We start from the raw sequence: 24,981 nt of genomic DNA, 5'->3' as shown, positions 1-24,981 counted from the left end.
TTGATGCGAGCCTTAACATCATTACATGGGTGAGGGAAACGGAAATCGCTTCAGCTGTTCGCCAGAGAAAACTTCGCCAAACCACGATTTATAACTGCTATCTAAATGATTTATTTCACCAAGAGGATGCTCTCCGAGAAATAAACATACACAGCGGATAGGTCTTTAAAGGGAAAGTACGGTCCAGAAAAAGTTTATCACAATTAGAAGACTTTTCCCTCAAGAGTTTGAAAATAACTGCCACTTAGTCCAGTTTGCTTTGTATTGGCGACAAGAGCGCTTTGAAGTTGCCCATTTTTACAATTTTTGTGGTAAGAAAAACGCCATCTTGGATATTACGTCAATTGTGACGTAGCAATAGTCAAACTTTGTTCGGCGCTTTGTCCTTGTCGAATTGTTTGACCTTTGTGAAAACAACTTCTAACACTCCTAATAATTGAAATGAGGTGAGCTGTCGTGGGGTTGAATGTCAAAATACATGCCAACATTCAAAAGGAAAATGTGTAAGCCCCCACAAGCTACCGGGAAGTGAAATATTAAAGGAAAGTTAGGCGGCAAAAATAACCCGCAAGGACGGCTTGCCAAACCCTCCAAAACGAAGACTTCCAGCGAGATATACAGGCATGTAAGTTTTCCTTGTTGACCGTCGCTTCAAATTGAAAGCTATGCTTACCTTTTCCATATTCAACACAAATTTCAGTTATTTATTATATGATTTTTTTCAAACCATTCTATTGTAAGCGAATAGATTGAAGCCCGAAATGGTGGTACACCGTGTGTGGTAAACTCTCTGTCGCCACCCTTGACCACAGCCGACTTTCAACATCGTGCGCTTTTCCAAGCCGTGTATAAATATATCTTGTCTTTCCTAAGTCTGTTATGAGTCCACCGAGTAAATTTTCCTTACCCCACCAGTCGCATTCTCCTGCGAAAAAAAAACTAAATGACATCTTTAAATGTCATTTAATCAAGACAGACACGTTTGCGACAAATACAAATTATCCTTTGTTAGGCAGGCGCCCATATTTCACTATATCATATCGATTGGACACGGTAAAAAATGATATGAAAATATTTCAAGTCTTCCCACTAACTACTTGACGTAGTTATGCAGTGCTTATGATTTTAAAAGAGTGGAAAGTTTCACTTTAGATTCGGTTATATTGAGGTAATTTCTAATGTAAGCACTGTATAACAGAGGCGACTTCAGTTTCTGGCGCACGTCGAAAATAACAAAGCTCTACTTCTCACAAGTCGCGACATTTGAAACACTTTACAAACAAAAATACTGCGTTGAAGCTATTTCTAAGCAATAAAGATAAACACACCATCGCAAATTAAAGGTAGATGCTGAAACAAACAAAACTTAATTCGTAACAATTAACTTCTGCCTTTTGTCTGCGTTAATTTTGGCAACTAACTGTTTTTTAACTGTTTCGGTGTTTCTGCATGCGAAGAATGATCTTCAAGTATATCATTTCTAACTTGTTGCGTGCTAACTGGGGCTGTTCTTAGTTCCAAATGGCTTGTGTTCAGTTATGCACCGAAGCTGGGTTCCTGTAACTGCAAAAATAACTCGTCTCATTCTGAGGTATCAACGTGAAATGAATCCGTCCCGGGCACTGCGGTCTTCTTTAGCAAAATAACTATCACTCAACAGCTTGGATTTGTTTGAGGAAAAAGCTTTTGCCTTTCAAACTGAGTCGATGTTCTTGTACATTTAATTCTTAGGATCATTCATTCTCGTTTTCCGTAGGTTTCTCTAGACAGTTGTCGTAAGAGAACCACTTGCGATTTCCAAGACGTGAGCGACTGAGCGGGTCAACATTTCTTCTTGAAACTCATTTTCCTGACTTTCTCTCCATTTCTCCTCAACAGAGGTATCTCCTTCCCCTGAAGACGAGCCATGTTTTGTTTGAAATATAAATGTATGTATTACACCCTCTCGGCTAGATTAAAATCCAAGTCGAGAATTTAATAAGTAGCGCTCTCCTGTTTTCCTTGTTTACATCCACTTCAGCAGAGATATAATTTAGCATGCTTACTATAGTACGTCATAGTCTCGTCATAACAAAGATGGCGGATTTCAATTTGAAAATGCCGATTTTTGGAACGCAATTGTTCGCAATTAAAACGCTTTTAGCTCAAATGAGTAGCCAGTTAGGACAATGCAAGCAAGTAACTTTCGATATAAGTAAACTTTTTCCAGACCGTACTTTCCCTTTAACAGACCGGCGCGTATATCGTCAAATATGAATGCTCTGCTCCCTGTCTCAAAAAAGAAGCAAAATCTCCCGAAAACGAGAGGGACTTCGTATACAACGATGTGTCAATAGAATTGGAGCTGAAAAATAAGGGAACTGATGCGTGAAAAAGAATCGAAAGACAGTTATTAAACTGGAGAAACTCGTGAAAGTTGATTTTACGGCCCGTTTATAAAAAGGAGGCATTCCTTGATCTGTTAGAAATTAAATCTTGATTACTACTTCAAACCTTCTTCTTCAACCGTTGTATAATCTCTATCGATGTTTTATTGGATTGCGAAGAACTGACATCACTGTCTGTCCATTGGTAGACACACACGTACTATCAATCATAACCCTCAATCCCTTACTAAGGAAAGAGTCAAAGCGGAAGGTTGACCTTGAGATTGATGCGAAGAGACCCGCGAACTGGACGCTTGAGACAGCTTTTGACTACCGAAGTCACCTGGAACAGGCTTTAGCATCTCTCTACGTTTATGTGACTGCGAGGTACTAAAGAGTAGCAGGGACTGGGTCTGAGTTGAAGCCATGGCAAAAGACTGGGATGGCTGTAAATTTGATTCCTTAAAGAGAGAAGCCTATAATTTACCGTCTAAAGTCATAATGTAATTCCTTGGTAATTCTAAATAGGATAAATAATCGAAGCTGGTTAATTGGCGTATGCTCAAGTCGAGTTTTCACTGTATTACACCACAAGGGCTTCATTTTAAGGTCTTCCAACAACAAATTCTACTATAAATGCTAGCACTCACTACTTCTTAAAATGAAAGGCAGTTTAAGACTACATGCGCCTACTGTTGTATAGTTGAAGAGTACTGCAGTAAAAAAGGAATGTGGTGTAAAATGTAGAGGGGTCGACGAACAGCTCTTGTTGATGCCAAACTTATAACAAAAAGAGGACTAGGTTGGGGCAGAGTTTGTGCACTGGTCAATTGACAGACTGGGAACAGACCAGGAAATTAATACAAGAGTCGCATGTATAAAATGTGCTCCAAATTTATTTCGATACAAAACTTTGCAACCTCGTACGCTCTACATACCTGACGCTATGGATATACCCATTCCTCTCGAGTTCGAAAGTATTAGGTTCTAGCCCTGGCCGCGCTAACCTTTTTGTCTTTTTTTTTCTTTTCTTTTTCCCTTTTATTTCAATTCGAACCTTCTTCATGGGAGTTGTTAGATATGTTCAGAGAAAACGCACATGTGGGAAAGTTTGACGACGTAGCTCTTAAGTTCAAATCGATAACAAAGTCAAAATACAGAGGTAAGGCCCGGAAAATAAAAATTGAGTAAGCCCCACGAAACAACAAAAATTAATCCGAAGAAACCTGATCAGATTAATTCGACGAAGACCAGCGTCGGAACGGAACCAGGATGAGTCACAAGACGTGTTACGAGTGACTCACGATAATTCGCCATTTTGAAAACCGCGAGGGGCTCGAGGGAAGGTTTACGAACTTACACGACACCATAGCATGGTACCTCCGGTCTTCCTAGAAGGAAGACACGCTAGGCACAAAAACATACAGAGCAAACCTGAGTTGGATTAAGCCAATCGAAGGCGGTTGATCTTCTTTGATCCTGAGTTGGTGTAAACTGTAGATTCTGTGTTGCCCTCAATCCAGGAGAACCATCAACTGACATGGATTCTTGTGTCGGAGTCATTCCAGAGCCATGAGAACCTTGCGTTGCTGCAAATAGGGGTGTCATCGCTAGATGTCTCTTTTGCCAGGAATAGTCTATCTGGTATTCCTAAGAGAAAACACACAGAACTTTAAGTGAAAATGGGCAATTCATTTTTCATATATAACTTCATGGGCACTCCAGGATTAGCTTACCTCAAACCTACACTCAGACAGTGGCTGCTCGAACATCAAACGCTCATAATCTGGGCTAAGAGACGTCAGGTGTAGAATAAGGTTTGTGGTGTAGCTCAGATACTGTGAGGGATAGACAAAGTTTATTAAGTCATATATAACAAAGAAAGTAATTTATGAAAAAAATTGTGACCAGTGGTTACTGCTCATTAATACCTCAAACTGTAATGCAACGGAAACTGCTTCTTTAAAGGACTGGGAAATTATGCTGGCAACTTGCTCATAATTAAAATTCCTCGCCCCTATAGTTTGTGTTATTTAAATTCTTCAGATACATGGGAGGTGAAATTGGCGGTCATGCAAAATATTTCCCACTCTACTTTCTATTTTGATTTGATTACCTTTGTCCCCATGGGCTGTTAAGTTCACATTGTTATGGTGTAACGTCTTCATTCGAAACTGACAGTTGGTTATTAATTCAACAGTGTATAAGATACTTAAACCTGAATCTCAGTTGTGGTTGAATACAAAGCTCGTAGCACTTCTACCAAACGTTCTAGCGTTGTTCCTGGAAGTCGAGCCTCGTCACTCCAAAAGTTGCGCAATTTTAGCCTGGAAACAAGGGAAACAGTTACCCTCTCTAACTGTTTTTTCCTGGGTACAAATATTCAAATAAACTCTTATGCACTGAATAACTCACTGGAGATCTCTGTTGTCATCTGCTAGGCCCTGAAGTAGGTGATCTTTAGCATCGGCCAAAATGTCTGCAGATCCCTCTTCAGCTTGAAACGCTTCGTCAGCCCTACATCATTTGATTAAGAAATGTAAGCAGCTAACAATTTAAACTCTTGGCAACGATTTTATTGTTATACTGTTACAAATCCAACATCTATCCCACGAGACTACGTCCCACATCTAAATGACCTCCTTTTTTATCTCGGACAAAATGCAAAGGTTGAATAGACAGTAGTACATATCAATTACGACTAATTCTTGAACTATTAAGTTGATTACTGGAAATTACTCAAACCTTTGCAGACAGCATGTAAAGCACATCTGATGACCCTTATTCAAGAAAGCCTCCGCTGAATTGATTAACTTGATACTTAGAAAGATATCAAATGAAACGTATATGTGCACGATCCTTCGCAGTAAAGCACTATTTAAGCAATAGTGAAAATCAGACCTGAAAAAAATTCAGGCCTGTACGGGATTCGAACCACTGACCTCTGCGATACTCGTGCAGCACTCTACCAATTGAGCAAACAAGCCAACTGGGAGCAGTCATCAAATTAATTCGACATAAACCCGTAAGATGATAAATCAAACAACAAACATATGAAATACATATATATGAACTGCGGTTATGAAACGTATATGTGCACGATCCTTCGCAGTAAAGCACGTTTTATAAGCATACGTTTCATAACCGCAGTTCATATATATGTATTTCATATGTTTGTTGTTTGATTTATCATCTTACGGGTTTATGTCGAATTAATTTGATGACTGCTCCCAGTTGGCTTGTTAGCTCAATTGGTAGAGCGCTGCACTAGTATCGCAGAGGTCAGTGGTTCGAATCCCGTACAGGCCTGAATTTTTTTCAGGTCTGATTTTCACTATTGCTTAAATAGTGCTTTACTGCGAAGGATCGTGCACATATACGTTTCATAACCGCAGTTCATATATATGTATTTCATATCAAATGAAATATATTATTTCCCTTTTGCAACAATCCAATATGGCATTTTCTTACAGGAAAGCTCCAGCCCGCCAAGCGAAATACAAAAGTTAAAGTTAACTACTCAAATATTTCCAATATCAGTTTTGTCAACAATAAGCTTTTCAATTGGGTGGTGCAAGGATGATTTCGTCCTACAGTAACCTTAGTGCAACTGAACAACCTTATTTTCTTCAATTTTACCATGTGATTGCGATAATAAGTATTCCTTTGAAAGTTTTTCTTTCCAACTACAACTCAATCATACAGCGGCAACGGGACATTTAATGTTGACCGGAACCTGGTAAGAAAGACCCCGGCAGAACTTAGCTTCCTAAAAGGTTAGCCTGTGGTTGTATTCATCATCTGTCGTGCACAACTTAAGTTTTTTTTTTTTTAATAGAAAACCAATTGCCGTCATATAAATTCATCAATGTATACCTGGTATATAACCAATGTTCACGGAAACCATAGGCTCAAATCATCACTTTTTCAGGCCTAACTATCTAGTCCTTTGAAATACTTTGATAAACATTTCGGTTTCGTTTCAAATACCCTTTTTATGAGCCGTAAGGGGAGTTTCGGAAAAAGTATCACTTTCCTAGTATTAATCCTAAATGGGTAATTTTACTTATGGAAAATTCAGACGTGCTTTCGCAGAGATAATTCCAAGTAGCAAATTTTTATATAAAAATCTGGGGTAAAATGTATTTTAAGTTCTTAAAATGTAATTTATTGCTGCACTATTGTTTCACAAACCTGTATGAATCGTAAATCCAAATGAATATGTCATACATCAGATCTCTACACAACAAGTTCGGATGAGATACAAAAGAGGTCAGTAAGGGGAAAATAAACTTAAGTTCTGGAATCGTCAGCTTCTTCATAAGATGTTTGATAATCCTCAGAACACCAATCTGAATTCCGTCATCTCTGCAAGGGAATATTAAATTTTAAAGATTAAAAAACCTTCACAAATTTAATTTTTTTTCAGAAAATGTACTGAATCAAGTAAAGTTGTGCGGCCTAAACAAACATCAGTAATTGTGAAAAAGCGCGAAATTAGTAAAGTTAAAAATGTTATGACGCGCGCAAAGTTGTATGCGTTAAAAACATGTTCCATACAACGTAAGTGACGTGAATCTAAGCTTACAGCTAACAACAGTAAGGAAATTAGCACACCAAATCCACTGAACCAATCAGTTACATAAAATTTACATGTAGGAAAACGATGAGACGACTTTACAGGAAACAAAAGGTCCGGAAATTAGGAGTATGATCATATTTTCATAAAACTAACACTACTTGTGACGGAGAGGTGTCGAAAATTATTCCTCTGCCAGATAAACAAGTGTCATCTTAGATGACAAACCCACTTAAACAGATCCGGCATACTTTTACTTCCAACCAGACATTTGACCGACTTCAGCAACAAACAATTAATGTTAGCTGACTACGCATTATTGTTAAATAAATCGACTGGGAGTTTGCTAGTATATCCCTCAAATGAAAAAAATCTGTCCCCACCCTTGAGTAACCCAACCTAGGCCTCAGTCACTACAAGAACTTGGACTGACCTACTCATTTTACGGAAGTAGTACAAAGAACTGTTCTTAATCAATTCGCTGTGTACATTGCGGACTCTCCGTTAACTATAAACAAGTTCTTCTGCTATTATCGAAGTCTCCTCCTATGCTTATGGTCGGTAAGGTAAAGTCTGTTTACGAGCCTAGTGGCCCATGGGATGCCAGTCCATCGAAGGGTTACCCCCAGCATTAAATTACCGGTACCCATTTATACACCTGGGTGAAGAGAGACACTGAGAGTAAAGTGTCTTGCCAACACAATGTCCCGGCCGGGGTACGAACCCGGAACACTCGATCCGGAATCGAGCGCACTAACCATGAGGCCACCGCGCCTCCACGATTATGGTTGGTAAGTTACTCATACTTAGCCGACCGATCCGGTGGCTTTTCTCGAGCTTAGAGTTTAGGCGAGAAGATCCTGCGGGATCTGAAACAAGCTTGTCTCTCGAAACATTAACATAGCAGAGTCTATTGAATACGCAGCTAAAAAAAAAAAACAAAAAAAACCCAAAAATCTATTTTATTGTGCCAGTTTTATTCGTGAGCAGGCAAGCTGGCGATTAGTTATAAGATGACAGCATTGATGCACTATTCACACAGACGCCTAAAGGGCCGAGGCAGCATTACCTCTGAGACAGAATTTCTTTCAAGCCTCTTCCCTTAAGCTCTGTGAACATGTTGAGGATGTGCGTAAAGGGTCGAGGCAGCATTACCTTTGAGAGAGCATTTCTTTCAAGCCTCTCCCCTTAAGCTCTGTGAACAAGTTGGGGATGTGCTCTACTCTTGAACAGAGGATCTCGAGGCAGTACGATTTGAAATCACCATGAACAGAAGGAAGTGTGAACAAGATCTGATTCACAAATCTGAAAACAAACATTTGCGAAATAATAAAGAGCAGCATAAAAGCGAATTAACACATATTGCTTGTTATTTAACCCATTTGATGAATTCAAGATATACATGTTGTAACAAGTAGCTGTAAGTTACATACCAACCTAAAAGTCAAATAAAAATCAGACTCTTAAGTGTGGAACGCGAATTGGCAGGAATGTAAAGGTAATTGAGTTATACAAAACAAGCAACAGTCTATAGATCTAGAGAGGACTCATGTAGAAGAAAATACATGCTAATAGACAGAGCAAAAGCATGCCTATAGGCAAACAGCAACTCGACTGACAACAGAAATGACTTTAAGGAGTTGGATAATTCACAGTTTCCTTAAGTGTTCCCTGGTCTGGAAGGAATTCTGCTCGTCTTTTGTCATTAAAGGAAAATTTGTTATTGACATCCAATAAATATTATTTCAGTTATGCAGTGATGTGACAACAGTGACCAAAGTAGTCTACGTTTCGTCATTGTTGTCATGGTCTCATTGTCCGTTCAGGAGTTTTTACGTTTTATGCTTTATGTGAATGTTTCCTCTTATTCCTAACAGGGGCTTAATGACTATTCGTTACTGAGTGAGAAAATAAAGAAGGTAAAACGTGTGCCATGGATATAATTGGCCAAAAACATAACTGTAATCTGCATGCATTTACCTGTCCACAATGGGTGGATAGTTCAATTTCAGTTTATGCACACAAGTGATAAACTTGTCAAGCTCAGGTTTAGCTCTATTAACTAAGGAAAGAAGCTTCTGACCGACCATGTCATGTAGTGGACCATCAAATATCTAGTGAATGTTGAATAGAATTATGGTTATTATTAGGATTGACAAGACCTACCAACACGTTCACAGAAGCCCCACTAATTTTTAACTATTAACTATTAGAATCTGTTTTTGTTTTATTACCATATCATACCTTGGCTTTTCTGATAAATATCAAAATGGTGGTGCAAAAGAATAACTTGTCATAAACTAGAAACAGAACAACGTAACCTTGAAGGTTGGTAAAATTGCAGTTTTCAGACCGCAAACTCGAGCCTAGTTTAGGGAGCCGACCACACTTAATATTCGGAGAAGGATACAAACTGCAATCATTATTTGAAGCGCTGTGCTTGCTTTGCAAGTTCAATTTACGGCAGAGCTTAATTCAAACAACGGGTACGTCACTTCGCGAGGGGGTCAGAGCAGAGCTAAACAGCTTACTTACAGCCAGCTTTTTTTTAACGAACTAAAAACCCAGTGGAGACGCAAATTTGTAAATTTTGGAGTAACCTAGTATGTAATGACATGCATTAATTACCTTTTTCACTTTTGCTAACTGCATCATCAGCAATCCAATTACTTCAGCTGCTGCAGCATGGACATCTTTGTACTTGAAAGTCAAGTTGTTGACGAGAGTACCATAAAACCTAAAGAGCATTGGTAATTTTTTAAAAGAAAATTGTGAAAGCATTCTTTCCCCTTGAAATCACACTTAAATTCCAAATTATCCTATACGGACCCGTTCAAAATATACTCACAAATAATGTCTGGGGACGTTTTCTCAGGAATCTGACTAATCCCAAGTCCTCCCTTATTGAAGCATTTCAATATCGGTAAACAAACCGGGAAAGAATTTCCCGGAGTGAAAACTCTTCCCTCTCATTGCATCTATCTCTTTCTTAAGGGTTTGTCGGACACCTCGCTTTTACTGAAAAAGAGATCAACGGGGACGAGGCAGCTAATACAGCACTGAATCCAACAAATATATATTTTCGTTGTTTGTATTTTGACTCGACCTTCGGGCTCGTCAAAATATGGCAAAACGCGTTAAAATACTCGGCGATACTACATAACCAAACGTCTCATAGGAGACTTATTATCCAACACGCCAAATTGTTATTTCAGTGTGGGCGAATTTCGTAGATATTTATTTACCGAAAGTGTGGTTGTCTGGAGAACAAATACCACGAGATATTAGTACTAGCTTTGGGGCGTTATTTGTACTCTACGAAGCACAGTTGGATAATAATAGGGGAGACAATAGGTGTGTGTGGTAAAAGCAAACTGCAAACATCACACTAGATCTGAGACAGACTTTACGACCTTCACCTGTCTTCATCAATCCTGGAGTCACTAGTAACGGGGAATAGACCATTTGCAACAACAACTCCAAGTAACTGAATACCAACAGCATTGTCCTTTTTGACCGGGTCAGGATCAGAAAACGAGTTAAAGATCACCCTTAAAACAAAAAAGTTAAAACTTTGAATTGAACTGTAACTAAAATAAAGAACGAAACAAACAAAGAACAAATAATACATTGAGACACCCGTGCAATGGAGCTAAAAGATACCATAGAATAGTACATAAACCAACTGGCCAGAAGCTACTTGACATAGTAATACCAAAGTCAATTTACACCAATTGTTGTTCTCCTCCAGTGAACTAGGAACCCTGCAGACTGTAGTAACTTTGCCCTTACCTAGTTAAACAGTGAAACGTGCAACTTACATTGGCACTTTATTCCACAGTGATATCTGACGCTTGGAGTTTTCTACCAACACAGGTAATTTATAGATTAAGCCAAGCCTCTAAGAGAGGAACTTCCAACAGTGTCTCCTTCGCATGTTTCATCAGTGACATTAAGCCCATATTTCCAGAAAAGGTCTTTACCCCGAATATTCACCTCTCCATCTCTAATTTGATGGTAATCAAAAGGGCCAATGCACGGGTGCACAAAGTATGGCGAGTAACGAAGTGAAATGTGCTAGTTGCTACTTGAAAGAAACTGCTGTTGGTTTTTGCCTATCTTTATAAAATACTACGATAAAAGGAACCTGAGCGAATTGAGAGCGGGTAAAATTTGTACAAATAACGGAGTAAATTTAAGTTAAAGTAAAAAGAGGTCAAAAATCACCCAGTATTCCCGTAACACTGACGGCCGTTGGAGCAAAAACATCGTAAACATAGAAATGAATAAATAGCTGTATTCTCATTTCTTAATTAAATTCACGAGGGGGATTGAGAAACATTTGGGAATGCAAGAAATACTTGAATGGGCAACACTGCTCTTGAATGAAAAACTATGAACCATACGGTAAATAATAATTGAAATGGAATCAAGCTTCGTGAATAAGTTCTCAAGAGAGCTGAAAAAAGGAAGTTCGTCCTTCTGCGACTTTGAGTATCTCATTACTAAAACCTAGTGCTGAGAGAGTAAAAGTTTCAAATAAAGGTTTATATAACAGATTAAAAACCTCATTTCAGGTGGTTTCGGTATCTCTAAACATCACTTATTCTGATAGATCGACACTAGCCTGCAAATTAATTTGGGGTACATATCTCTGTAGTTCACGACTGAAAGCGACCGTCGCAAATCTTGTTCCTTTGTTTGGAGTTCTTATTGGGATACAGAAAAAATGTTCTTAAGCTCATGGCTATATTTGATAGGTATATACTTTCTGCTTATACTTTTTGGTTATACTTCATGTAGATAACTTCACAACTGGTTGACAGACCAAGAGCAGACGCCACCTTTCACAGTTTTGCTTGTTAGGATTCAATGTAAACGATTTTCATATTCCCAATTCTTAACGAGAAGAATCGCAAAGCGTTATATATACTGAACATTCATCGGTTTGGACCAGAAAAAACTGAACTCATTCACTTCTACACTACAACATTAAAATGCAGTAAGAAACCTATTTACTATAAATATCTACTGATATAGGGTATGCAAACTTTTCTACGAAATTCAAGATTGACGTACTCTGCAGGCACATGAAGAATGCTCTTCCAGATTTCCACAACAGATTTCACTATTTCCAAGTTGTTCCTGAATAAAGAGCGATGCCTGTGTCGAGTTCTGGACATCAGAAACCCGAGAAGTCTGCTTGCGAGGTGACGATCATTGTGACTATCCTATAAAAAGAATATTTTTCAAGTAATCCCAATATTAAATCGCAAGAAATACAAGAGTAATTTTCTCTGTAACATTCATTTGACTAACCTCTGGTATTGCTGTGGTACTCCATGACAACAGAGTGACTACAAGATCCACAATGAAGTAATTGATGCCCTCTGTACCTGCCGGTTCTGTATCTTTAATTTGCAGGATTAGCTCCATTAAAGGATTAAACCAGAACTTAGCATGGGCTTCAAATATCTTTATCAAAAGAGAATATTTATGAAAATGTTACAAGAGTTACTACCACTCATCTAAACAAACACAAAGATAAATGAAATTAATAAACTGACCTTTTTTTTATCAATTACAGATGGAAGTAGCTGGTCAGTCAAGCTGGCCCAAAAACGTGAAAACAAATACTCAATATGCCAACTACTTGCTTAAAACTTCACAATTCTCGTTATTCTAATCTGTAGTATAACGATAATTACTTATCCCTTCACTTCAAGATACTAGTAAGTTTACAGTTACACCTTTGCCTTCGCAATAAGACAGGAAACTTTGACCTTGTCATACAATGGTTGCAGATCCTATTCTTCTTTCTACACGTCACAAAGCATTAACATTTTAAGTTCGTCTCGATTTTGTTCTAGCGGTTCTCCGCTGATGCCATCGGCCTATAGTTTCAGTGTTACCAAACAATATTTTAAGACAATCCCTGAGAAAAGTTTTCACGTGTTTTTGTTCTTTCGTTGGATGAGTGCAGCTGTGGCCGGGTTGGGATAATCGTCAGCCACAAGACGAAAGTTCCCATACAGGCTTTGAATGGGAGTAATTTTGAAACTGTTAGTGAGTGTGGTTTCCGAATGTAAAATCTCTTAGACATATTCAGCTCTTAAAAAGGTGCAGTGAGCACCCACCTGCTTTGTATGCAGCATTTTAAAAGGTTCTCTAATCTGGCTTACTTATTTAGTATCAAGATCTACTTCCTAATACCTTTGCCTCATTAATAATAAGCTTGGCAATGAAGAGTCGGATGTTAAGGTGGGTACTTGATGATGCAATTTTCTTGTGTAATGGAGCCATCCATGCTGGCATGTCTGTCGGAGGTACATCCTGTAAGTTTGTTGACAGATGAAATGAAGTATTGATGAGATAAATCCAACGTCATAACACCGGGTTACTTTTGCATTTCCCATTACTCATTTTAATAATTTTAAGAATGATCTGGAACACAAATTTGTACAAAACAATCACATATCTATCCCTTATAAAGTTAAGGTGGCTTCACAGTCTTTCGTTCGTTCCTTGCATATAGTAATAAGAGGAGTTTCTAATTATCCCTAACATGCTTCGATTATTGAATTGAGGAAAAGATAAAAATAAGTTACGGCACAGTCAACCACAGTCGATCGGAAATAAGTGTTGGTTCTTAATAAGGATTTTAAAAGCCGTAATTAACCAAATTCTTTTCCATAGTTGCAAGAGGGGGCTTATGTAGAGGGAAGCTTACAATCAGAAGTATTCTACAGAATGATAAGTCTTCACATAAGGGCCGAGTTTAAGCAGCAGTTTGCGGCATATAGGTGTGCGGCACAAGGGTGTAGCCACCCAGGTGTGAATGGGTGCGCGTATAAATATGAAATATAAGAAAACATTTCAACCGATAAGATAGAATCAGTACATTTGCTGTTCTAACTTAAAATAAGAGGTTTGGCCGAAGTACTGAAACGGTAATCGCTAAACTCCAAGGACAAATACAATCTGTTTCCAAACAAGGACGTTATTTTTCACAAAAACCAGAGACGAGTCAACTATCTTCAACTGGAGCTTTTCCAAAGGGCGGCGAGGAGAGGGGGGGAGGAAGGGAGGGAGGGTTCTCGAGAAAGGTCTTACTTGAATAGTTGTTGTATCTTCAGAAAAATTTTGGGTTTACCTTTTAATTCAAGCTCGAATTTTAAATACCTTAACCTGTTCGGGTGAAATTTTCTTGTCTACTAGGTGCTTCAGCAAGGATATCATTTTTGCCATGCTCTCGTGCCTGTTCAAATCATCCATCTCCAGCGTATCCTCGCTGACTTCGTACCAGTCATCCTAAAATAGTGGTAACAACTATTTTTCACTACAATTTCAAGTATTATTCTGTCGATATAGTGCGAAGAAGTGTGAAGAGATTGAAACGTTTGTATTTAGTCAGATTGTGTGGCTTTGCAAGATATTTAATTATTCCATTAGTGCCTACTGGATATAAGATCTTAGATAGCCTACGAGGCGAGTAGCGTCGAGTTCGCTATAATCGATGTCTTTAAAATTCACGTCACCGGAAGCCAATGTTACTTCCGACCGCCAAAATTGCAAAATTTGAACCCCATGGTTCGTGTAACGCCTTACAACCGAAGCTGAATGAAAAATGAACGTAAAGCAAATTACACAGCAGTAATTGAATCTTTACAAGAGATACATTAATTTCCGATTCAAGGAACACTTAAGCGCATAAGACATGCGTTCCACCCTATCCACAAGCGAGAAAGTTGTACACAGTTTGTTTAAGTGTTATGTTTAACTGGAATTAGCACGTGATCGACGAGAGATTTCGTTTGAATATTAAATAGTCATCATGTAAATTTTAAAGGTTACCAGCTGTTTTTCTGTTGTGGCAGCATTGTACTAGACCACGAAACTTAATGTCAAGTGCAAAATGTTTAAGTGGAACTTTGTGGCTTTTGCTTTTGTTACCGATATGACATTAGGTAGTTTTTCCTTTCATTTATTTCCAATACATGGGAGAAGCGTTCGCTTCCAGTCAAAACTATATTCAGTTTAGTAACACCTGACTGAATAATTTGATTCGGTATATGAGCTGATAACACTTAGTAGAGAGGAAATAACAAGCGAAAGATAGTGTAAAAGACAAAAAAAACTTGTTCACAATTTGGCTACGCTTGCGTTGAATTTGTATCTTTTAATGGTGGTGAGAAAATGGACTATACTATTGCTCTTGGTTCACAGCCTTCTCTTCCTCAAGCACTGGGAGCAATCCTGCGAAGCGTTGTCACCATGTGATTGTGTCGAATGATGAAAATGAACTGTAGTTTTGAAGTTCTGTTAAGCACTTTTGTTATATGCTTAGAACTCATTTGTCTTTGAGCGTTGGTCTTTCGGCAAACTGAAAAGTTTTTGCCATTGGCGATAGGTTATTAACACTTTTCACTGACTTTGTATCGTTTTGAAACCTTGTTTGACACGTTGAAATCTTATGAGCCAATCGGACGTAAGAGTTAGGCAAAACCTGTCACAAACATCTTCTCTATTTGCTTCGCTTTTAGTGTCTAACAGGGATCTAGAGAGCAACATATTAAGTCCTCTCGTTGCCAAAATTTTCTAGGCTTCAATTGATGAACATTACTTCCAAGGTATATTACTAAATATGGTGAGAGTAGTCTCAAAGTAACCTCAACTGCTTTGATTTTTAATAAAAAGCTACTCAACCGTCTGCTCTGCAGTTGAACTGCTCTCATTTAACTTGTACAAAGGTTGCCTTGCTTCAGTTCCGGAATGAACCTGAAGAAATAGGTGCGAGAAATAAAAACACTTGTATGGTATTTGGAGCAACATACACACAGGCGTATAGGCCGAATGGGCAAGGAGTGTAGCAGCTCCCACGGTACGAAACAAAATGCTCATGATTTGGAGAAAACATCCAATGACTTGGTAAAGGCGGGGGTGAACTCGTGTTATGTTAAGGGCGAACTCGCACAACCAAGCAAGTTTGGGGATTTCATCGGGTGTGTAGAGCAGGTCACCGCCCCTTAAGGCAGGAGGTGCATGTGCGAATATCAAAATGAAGTTCCTGTTTTTCAATTAACGTTTTGAAAATTTTTGGTATGTATAATGCATTCCTTCTGACGATACAAATTATCAGTTTTCACCGAATTCCACGGGAAAAACTCACGCAGGCCAATGTTTGATGGAAATGCTAAGCGGTTATAAACATTCCTTTTAGAAGATGCATTTTCCGAGCTTGTGCACCCTAGAAACTGACAAATTTGAAGTAATGCAGTCACCATGTCGCTTTCATGGTATGCCGAAGTGTAGTTAATTCGTCAACTAAAAAATCCAACCTAACTTTTGGAATCGCTTGACAGATCTAAACAAACATATAATAATCTCAAGAAGTTTTTCATAATTTTTTTATGGAAATTCTGTGTTAAGTGCCTTCCATTCTGTACGTTTATTTGCTAAGTTTGAATGCTTATCAATTCCTACTTGGCTTTTTCAATTTTCCTTTCTCGCTTTTTTGTATAACAATGTCATTGCAATTAGGAATATCTTTGCCCCCCTCACGCAATAGAAACCACTTCAAATGGGAAACAGCTGAAACTCAGGTTTTCAAATCTGACTTTACCTGTATTGGCGAAGAGAAATCACACTGACTGATATCTTCACTAAGACTGCTGTCTGCTAAATACTGTGAATACATGTAGTGAATAGACAGTCCTGTTTATGATGAAAAAAAAATCACATTTTTAGAAGTCTAAACCTACTCCTTAAGAATTTTGCTCCAGAAACTAAATAAATACTTTTCATCACCGCCATTTAAAAGTATCGTGGAAGTATAATACTGACCAAATTTTGAGATTCCAGTGGGTAACCTAAGCCTTAAATCAATCTTTTTTATTCGAACTGTGATCTGTATCATGATAAAGACTAAGGAACAGAACAAAAATACAATCTTCATTAAAATGATGATCAAACCCGCTTATTAGTCATGTGTTGCGGTTTCTGCAAGTTAGTAGGTTTGCAGCTAGGTCATTGACTCTTTTACAAAAATTGAGGCGTCTACAGATGAAATTTTTTGTAGATATGATGAAAATTTGCAAGCTATGCTACCCATAGGAATCTCAAAACGGGGTAGATAGCAATTTTCTATACACATATTTAACAGCAGAGATAAACACTACATAGTTTCCGGAGGATACATCTCTTTGAAAACGCAGGAACCTTTAATGACTAATGGTATTGGAAATATATGCCGTACTATATTTGAAAGTCTTTCAAACGCAAGTTTAAAATACACGATTTATGTTACAAAATGTTGAATTATCACGCTAAGAATGCAAGCGTAAGAAACTTGCCAACAAACATGATTCTTTCGTCTGAAATGATATTACCTTTACTTCTTACAACAGCCTTCAATCCGAATTCATTAAGGAAATTACCTTAATAAATCAAGGAATGATGTAACAAAAAAATTATAGTACTTAATGTAATATTTCCATTGATGTTCACCTTGCTTTCAAAGGAAGCTTCAGCCATGCCGAGATTGTTCCCCTTTAGGGCTGTACGCAAAACGTAGGACAGGCATCCCTGTCATTTCGACATAGGGGTTCCATTCCCTGGGTAAAAGTACTTTACTGCAATTGACAAAGCCATCTCACCTGTTCTTCCAGCTGATTCTTCTAGACTATTTTCTTTTGGAGAAGGAATTCGTGCCTGCATTCTGAACTGTTTTCTTCTCTCTAATGGAGCCTGTGATGTAGAACTAAGGTCAGGATTTATTTGGTTTACATATAATGGCATCCAGTACTACACTACAATGACGATCTTCCATTTTCGGGAGGACAGTAAGACCCCCTATCCTAATCCCTACAGAAGAACGCTAAATACATCATAAATGTAGACTTCAGCGCCGGAAAATGTCTAAAACCTTCGTTGTTAAGGCTATGGCTAAGGATTATCATGCGTTGAAACTAAACATAATTTAAAAATAGGCATTTACGACTGCATAGGGCTACTGCTGCTGTATCCCATATGAGTATCCTGTTCCGCAAGAAAAATATGATTCAAGAATATAGTGACTAATTGACACTCAACCAATAAGTATATGGTAACAAATGATTATACTAACAATATAAGTGTAATAATAATAATGATAACAATAGTAATGATTTTAGTAATAGTAATAGTAATAGTAATGATTTACCTCTCCGGCGCGTAATTTTCAATTACGCGCCGGAGAGGTAACCATAAAATTATTTTGAGATGTTTATCATCTTTTGCGGTGTCAAGGCAAAGAACTGAAAAAATTTACCTTCTGATCTACTAGACATAATTCGCTGATTCAAACGATAAATGCTCTTTTTAAAGAAAAAATTTCTCCATTAAGTTTTCATGTGCACCGATCTTAAGACATTTCGGCAAGCTAAAGCTCTCTATTTTCACGCGCCATCCTGAAATTTTTGCTAGATGTTTAGTAGTACTTCGATACAAACAATAAGTAGCGCCGGGAAAAAGTGTGATTACGTGCTAATTCCAAGTACAATTCCAAGCGATCCGAAGAAATCGTCACCGAGCGTCGAACGACCGAAGATGTTCCGAAACAGACAAAAGCCAAGTGCGAGGAATATCGGGTAAAACTTGGCAGTCTTCGTTGTGGGCTTAGGCCCTCCACAGACTAGGGATTTAGTTGTCGACAACTATTTGTGATCGACAACTATTTGTGATCGACAACTATTTGTGATCGACAACTAAAAGTTATCGACAACTAAAAAACGTAGTCTGTAGCGCAAGTTGTCGACAACTAAACCGCAAATTATTAGTTGTCGACGGCCTCATTTTTTAGCGTTTTTCTAGTGTGTGAAAACTTTTGTTTTAGTTGTCGATTACTTTTAGATCTCCGCGCTATTGTCTCAGCGGCTTTCCCAGCCGGCTTAAAACTGGAGGATTGCAGAAGAAAAATACTTGGTACAGAAAACATTCTTTTTGATCTTCCTTCTCCACATCCTTTTCTTGAAGGTGGAAACGACACTAACGATGTCATTATTGCGGCAGCTTGTGCCCGCAAACAAGTTCTGACGCAGGATATTTTATCCAAAACGATTAAACGGCAAATTTGGCGCAAAGTTCGTTCGAGGGAATTTTGGCCAACGTGCCGTAGAAACTGGAATGATGGCGATTTTATCACCAATTTGCGAGTAGACAGGGGTAGGTTTCTTCTCATTGTTGAAAGACTGACTCCTTATATTCACCGAGAAACGACAAGAATGAGGCAGTCCATTAATGTCGATGAAAGAGTTGCTATGGCGTTATGGCGATACGGAGCATCCGCAGTAAGCTCTTGGTACCCAACCTCTCCGCGTATTGGCTGCTAAATCAGTATTTGAGCTCCAGTGTGTGGGATCCTTTCATCGGACTTATTTAGTTGTCGATAACTTTTAGTGATCGATCACAAATAGTTGTCGACAACTAAATCCCTAGTCTGTGGAGGGCCTAAAAGAGTTCGTTCGTATTCTATTGTTACACTCATTGACTAAACAGAAAAAGATTGCGGCTTCGCCTCTGTAGGAATCAGTGGCCATAAAAACATAGCGCGCTAACCAACGAGCATCAATCCCTCCCTTCTTTCAAACAAAGACTGGTAGCATTGAAACACCTTCGATGATAATAGCAGAGTCCTTAATCGCCGCTACAAAGTTAAGAAGTTTTCTTGACTGTGAAGTAGATCACTTTGTTATCAGTAAAAATGTTTAAATACTTTCTTTATAAGGAAATGTCAAATATTTTTTAACCACTGAGTTTCAGCTTGATCAATATTTTCGAAAATGCTTTAGACCATAATGTACACTACCTGCCTCAAGTAATTGTCATCAATTTGCGTCATTATTTAATCAATCAAGTAGTCAGCTAAAATCTTTACAATTCAATACCGGTATGAATTAACGTAATATTCCATCTCTTTAAAATTGTCTCAATAACCACCCAAAAGTTGCACGGCACATTCACTTGGTATAAAAAAGGGATCTAAAGAGAGAACGCTGGGGCATCTTGTTTATGTCTAGGGATTTTCTTCTAAAAACAAATGAATAAAGGCTGATAGTTTCGAAAGAAACTGTTTGGGGCTGCGTCAGTGGGAGTAACGAAATAATTTGGATATATCAACAAAGTTAAAAATGGTAAATTGGCCACTGTAACGATTACAAAAGCTGACGTTTCGAGCGTTAGCCCTTCGTCGGAGCGAATGACGAAGGGCTAACGCAACGTCAGCTTTTGTAATCGTTACGGTGGCCAATTTACCATTTCAACTTTCTTGATATATCCAAATTATTCTTCTAAAAACAGTCACTCAATTTTTTACATCAGGGGCAGTCTTAGGACGGATGATAAGCGATATAAAAAAAGGGTGGATTTAGAATTCCTCTCCTTTCATTACAGTGTCAAGACAGCAAGAGAATCATCCCCGGAGACCCAGGGGCTGTGGGTCGATTTCAAGTTAGGGCATGAAGAGCACCTGGGGACATTGTCTTACAAGACTAGTTCCAAACGGTCGCAGTCGTTCTGCCATCTGATTGGTGCCAGAAAATCTTTGTGTTTTTCTGCCCAATCAGAGTGAAGTGTGCTTTGGAGTCCTTTGGTGTGTTGTAACACGGACAAATACTAATAGCTTAGTTGCTCGCTATGCCTTGGGCCGTGCGACGGAGATTTGCGTGAGGTGAAAAGTTTCAGTCTCAGCACACAATGTAAGAGAAATCGATCAGATTGTCCGCAAAAATCTTACCGGAAATTATACTGAATAGTTTCGCAGGTATCACTAGAGAACGTGTTTTAAAGTTTGCGAGGTTTGTATACAACACGATGGTTGCAGTCATTGATATGTCGCTTTAAACGTTAACCGAGATTTAAGCTTACATCTTTTCTAGATTTTTTGCATAATTTGCTGTGACTGAAACTTTTCCAATCCCGTGAGTTATTTCGTCGCACGGGTCACGCAGGTATGTCGAGCAACTGGCGCTTTCGCCTACCTAGTTTTCTGCTTTCTGTGCGCGCCAAACTCTAATCTTCGCTTTGTAGTAAAATCGTTCACGATACGGCTTAAGTTCGTGGACGACCTCCAGCAGGCGCTTAGAGAAAGCTTAGCTGTGTTTCCGGTTAGCTAATTAAAATCTGAACAAAAACTTATTAACGAGAACATCGTGGAAAGGAGAGATTTTTTCGGGCAGTTACCGAAGGGGTTTGGAAAGAGTTTAATCTTTCAAATGCTGCCTAGAGTATTGAAATTCTTGAGCTAAGAAGGCCACGGATTCTCTTCCAGTCCCTTGGTCATTGTCATTTCACCTCTTCTGTCGATTGTTGAAGACCAAGTTAAATACCTTTGATCATTGGGAATCGATCCGATGCTGCTTTCAATGGGGAAAACAAAACCAAAGACCAAGAAATAATGGATGGAAAGGGCGGGTTTGCTTTATTGCAAATGTCAGCTTAATAGTACAGGGTCATCTACCCACATCTAAGAAGCAAAAGTTTCCACGCTTTGCTTTTCTTTTTCTTCAAGCGAAGATGAGATTAGATTTTGGCACGCACAGAAAGTTGCGCAAGTACCAGTTGCTCGACATACCTGCGTGGCCCGTGCGACGAAATAACTTCACAGGGTTGGAAAAGTTTCAGTCACAGCAAATTATGCAAAAAATCTAGAAAAGATGTAAGCTTAAATCTCGGTTAACGTTTAAAGCGACATATCAATGACTGCAACCATCGTGTTGTATACAAACCTCGCAAACTTTAAAACACGTTCTCTAGTGATACCTGCGAAACTATTCAGTATAATTTCCGGTAAGATTTTCGCGGACAATCTGATCGATTTCTCTTACATTGTGTGCTGAGACTGAAACTTTTTACCTCACGCAAATCTCCGTCGCACGGCCCAAGGCATAGCGAGCAACTAAGCTATTAGTATTTGTCCGGGTTACAACACACGAAAGGACTCCAAAGCACACTTCACTCTGATTGGGAAGAAAAACACAAAGATTTTCTGGCACCAATCAGATGGCAGAACGACTGCGACCGTTTGGAACTAGTCTTGTAAGACAATGTCCCCAGGTGCTCTTCATGCCCTAACTTGAAATCGACCCACAACCCCTGGGTCTCCGAGGATGCAAGAGAATATACCTGGCTTAAGCGGACATACCCTTTCGAATCTCAACTTGCATCAAAGGAGTCCATGTTTGAAACATAAATTCGTTGTGTGGTTTTGAATCAAACATAACAACAAAAGATGCACTTGTAATAAAAAAAAACTACAATAAATCATTCCCTTTCATTGGGTGAGATTTTGTTGTAAAAAAGATAGAACTTACTGAGAGTTCCACTTCAAATGTGTAGGTTCTGTTGCAATCCACCAAGTTATCTAATAATAACTGACCCTAAATTAAAGAAAAAAAATCTGAATGAAAGAGTGAATAAAGGCAGAGAGTCAATTTGATTTGTGATTCAACGAATACAAAAACAACAGGCCGTAAGAGTACTCTATCGCGAGGGGGTGTTTTACATCTATAAACCAAAAACTAGATCACTTGCTACCATTTTACTGGAGCATAAATATGGTTGGGTTTCAGGTGACGTCACAAGCTTTGCTGAAGTTAGTGTCCGCCATGTTGGTGTCCCTCGGGTGTCAAATTTATGAATAATTAGTCGATTTCTATAGCGAAGCCCTCTCTCTTATCGCCGTATTATTTCGCCAACTACATGAATATCTAGGAAGAAAAAAGCGATAAAAGTATCTGGCATTCATCTTAAGGTATCCCAGTGCTCTCTGAGTATGCCGAAAGCTTAGAGAGTTGGAAGGAAAGATGTTTGCAAAAGATCTCGGTCATTGGGGTTGACCCTGCAAGCATACCAGCCGAGAAGTTCAGTCCAAAATGCTTGCCTCCAGTGGAAGCGTCGGACTTGCTGAGTTACCTCGTTCTTGAGACTAGCTTCTACATCAAGAAGCAGTTCAAGGCGTTCAAGAGTCTAGAGGCGTTTAATCAAATGGTGTCGGGATTTGTAACCTCAGTTGTAGGCAAAGTAATCGCCGGCAAGTATGCCGTGAGAGCACGAGTTTGGCATTCACAGCATATGAATGATCCTTTAGTGAACATTTGGGTCATTTCCGAAAACGATGGGACTATTTTGTCAGCCCATTGCTTGGGATGCAAAGCTGGACTGGCTGAGTCATGCTCACATATCGCGAGTGTTTTATTTATGTTAGAGGCAACTACTAGAATTCATGGCAAGGTCGCTGGGTGTCACGAAAACTCAGACACCGAAAACTCAGGGCCCTCGAAGTGTTCTCCAAGCTTCCGAAGTGCTCCATAATTCGATAGTGCATAGCATAAAGCATGAACCAATTTTTTTATAATATAACCGGTGGAATAATGCAACAAATCCGACGCGAAAGATGAACAACAATATCAAGAGTGATTCTTCAGTGAGGCGAATCGTGACGGCGCTGATGCCGAGTCTTCTTTCGCGTTGTTTTTCTCTTTCTGCCTCATTTAAGAACTCTAGCCCAAGGGTCGCAAAATTGTCTTCGTTTTGGGACTGGTGGGCCGAGTCTCTGTTTGTATCCATTATTATCGCGAAATATTTAAGAATTTTAACAGAGCGACAACAAGGATCTGTGCGACGAAGTACAAAAAGGTAAACAAACGTCCCTTTCGGCTCGTCAAAATCACGCCACATTTTAATACTTTGGTGTTGGAGCGAGCGCATTTGATCCCGTTAACTGTGAATGAAAAGTTCAAAATTAACGGGAAAAATGGAGGAAATCCAAGCTAAATGAAGTCTTGTGTCACTCTAAAATGTTTTAATACTCAACTATCGGACGATTTTGCGAAACGTGCAACTTGCGGCCTTGCTTTTGCTGCTTCAGTTGGATGAAGACCCAAAAGGTCAAAATACACGAGGGATTACCAGGAGTGATCATGAGTCGAGTTTATCTCTTGAATTTTCGAGGAGTCTGAGTTTTCGGGGTGTGAGTTTTCGTGACACCCCAAGCTTACTTGCACTCAGGTAAAATGCTCATGGATTTTGCCGACATAGGTCAATGAAGTGCCATATGCAAGGGATAAAGACATCGATTTCTCATCGGCTAAGAAGCTCAAAGAAAAGCTCGACCAAAAAATCGAGGATCTACAACAGCCGCAAGCCTCGAACAATACAACAACTTCTAGTTCCTCCTGTTCTTCCCCTTGATTTGTGATGATCTTAGGTATAGCGCATTAGATCATATATATAAAATGAATTTTGCGCTCTAGAAATAATAAAATTATTAAATTATCATACGAAAAAATCCTTAGTCTTTATGCTTTCCACTTTTGCTCGAACAGCCAACAATAACGCATAAAACCATCCCTTCTTTCTGACATGAACTCTTCTTTAGATACGGTTTGTTTACGCTCGAGAGACACCAAGATGGCGGATAGTAACCGTTGCTAAGGTATTGGTCACGTGGGTGAAACCCAAGGATAGGGCCGAACCGTTAAAGATTATTAGTCTTAAATGCCCTTATGATGCAAGGTAGTATAAATTACTGTACATAAGATGGGCGAGCTAAAGAAAATTACAAGCGGACGTAAATAAGTACCTGTAAAAAGAAACTTAGCTCAGGCTTTAGCTCTTGCTGCTATAAAACTTCAGTAAGCAGCTACCCACCTTGATTGGATTCTCAGAGAAAAGAAATGCAACATAAAACTTCAGGTCTGTTTGTGTACAGCAAATAAGAGCAACCAATGCATTGTAAGCCGCACAATGAAATTGTCTCCGTAGTTCAAGAGCAACCGTTTCACCACGCATGTCCTCTATCGAAGCGGCACGAGCTGCCCTGGAGAGAAATGTTTACTTCTGCAGGTTGGTAAAGCAGTGAGATTTTGATCTTTTATATGATCCTAACTCTGCTAACTCAACCATGAACAACGTCACAATACAAGTAACAGGCTGAGATTAAAAAAAAAAGCTGAAATTACATACAATTCTCAATTTTATCATGCGTTTGAAAATTCTGTC

The 24,981-nt window shown here is 38.9% G+C and overlaps 1 protein-coding gene across 5 annotated transcripts in view; it reads right to left on the bottom strand.

Moving 5' to 3' along the window:
* LOC111320216 (DNA-dependent protein kinase catalytic subunit) overlaps window positions 1-24,981 on the bottom strand; it is a 214,034-nt gene that overhangs the window by 33,889 nt on the left and 155,164 nt on the right. For 4 of the 5 annotated variants that reach the window (XR_015992649.1, XM_088736607.1, XM_088736604.1 and 1 more), the window contains 19 exons: window positions 24,631-24,799; window positions 22,293-22,358; window positions 17,601-17,691; window positions 16,568-16,659; window positions 15,652-15,723; window positions 14,128-14,256; window positions 13,159-13,278; window positions 12,265-12,420; window positions 12,025-12,176; window positions 10,365-10,496; window positions 9,574-9,682; window positions 8,926-9,059; window positions 8,101-8,250; window positions 6,561-6,734; window positions 4,782-4,883; window positions 4,585-4,693; window positions 4,103-4,204; window positions 3,801-4,016; window positions 2,644-2,827 (listed from right to left, as the gene is read on the bottom strand). Coding sequence is in view for 4 of the 5 variants with exons in the window: in XM_088736607.1 (XP_088592733.1) it covers window positions 2,644-2,827; window positions 3,801-4,016; window positions 4,103-4,204; window positions 4,585-4,693; window positions 4,782-4,883; window positions 6,561-6,734; window positions 8,101-8,250; window positions 8,926-9,059; window positions 9,574-9,682; window positions 10,365-10,496; window positions 12,025-12,176; window positions 12,265-12,420; window positions 13,159-13,278; window positions 14,128-14,256; window positions 15,652-15,723; window positions 16,568-16,659; window positions 17,601-17,691; window positions 22,293-22,358; window positions 24,631-24,799 (2,459 nt within the window). In the remaining variant the exon portion in view is untranslated. The remainder of the gene's footprint in view (window positions 1-2,643; window positions 2,828-3,800; window positions 4,017-4,102; window positions 4,205-4,584; window positions 4,694-4,781; window positions 4,884-6,560; window positions 6,735-8,100; window positions 8,251-8,925; window positions 9,060-9,573; window positions 9,683-10,364; window positions 10,497-12,024; window positions 12,177-12,264; window positions 12,421-13,158; window positions 13,279-14,127; window positions 14,257-15,651; window positions 15,724-16,567; window positions 16,660-17,600; window positions 17,692-22,292; window positions 22,359-24,630; window positions 24,800-24,981) is intronic. The other variant, XM_088736605.1, reaches the window with a different exon arrangement.

The sequence above is a fragment of the Stylophora pistillata genome, chromosome 10, assembly GCF_964205215.1.
Source record: "Stylophora pistillata chromosome 10, jaStyPist1.2, whole genome shotgun sequence".
NCBI lineage: Eukaryota > Metazoa > Cnidaria > Anthozoa > Scleractinia > Pocilloporidae > Stylophora > Stylophora pistillata.
This window is presented reverse-complemented; position numbering and strand designations above follow the sequence as displayed.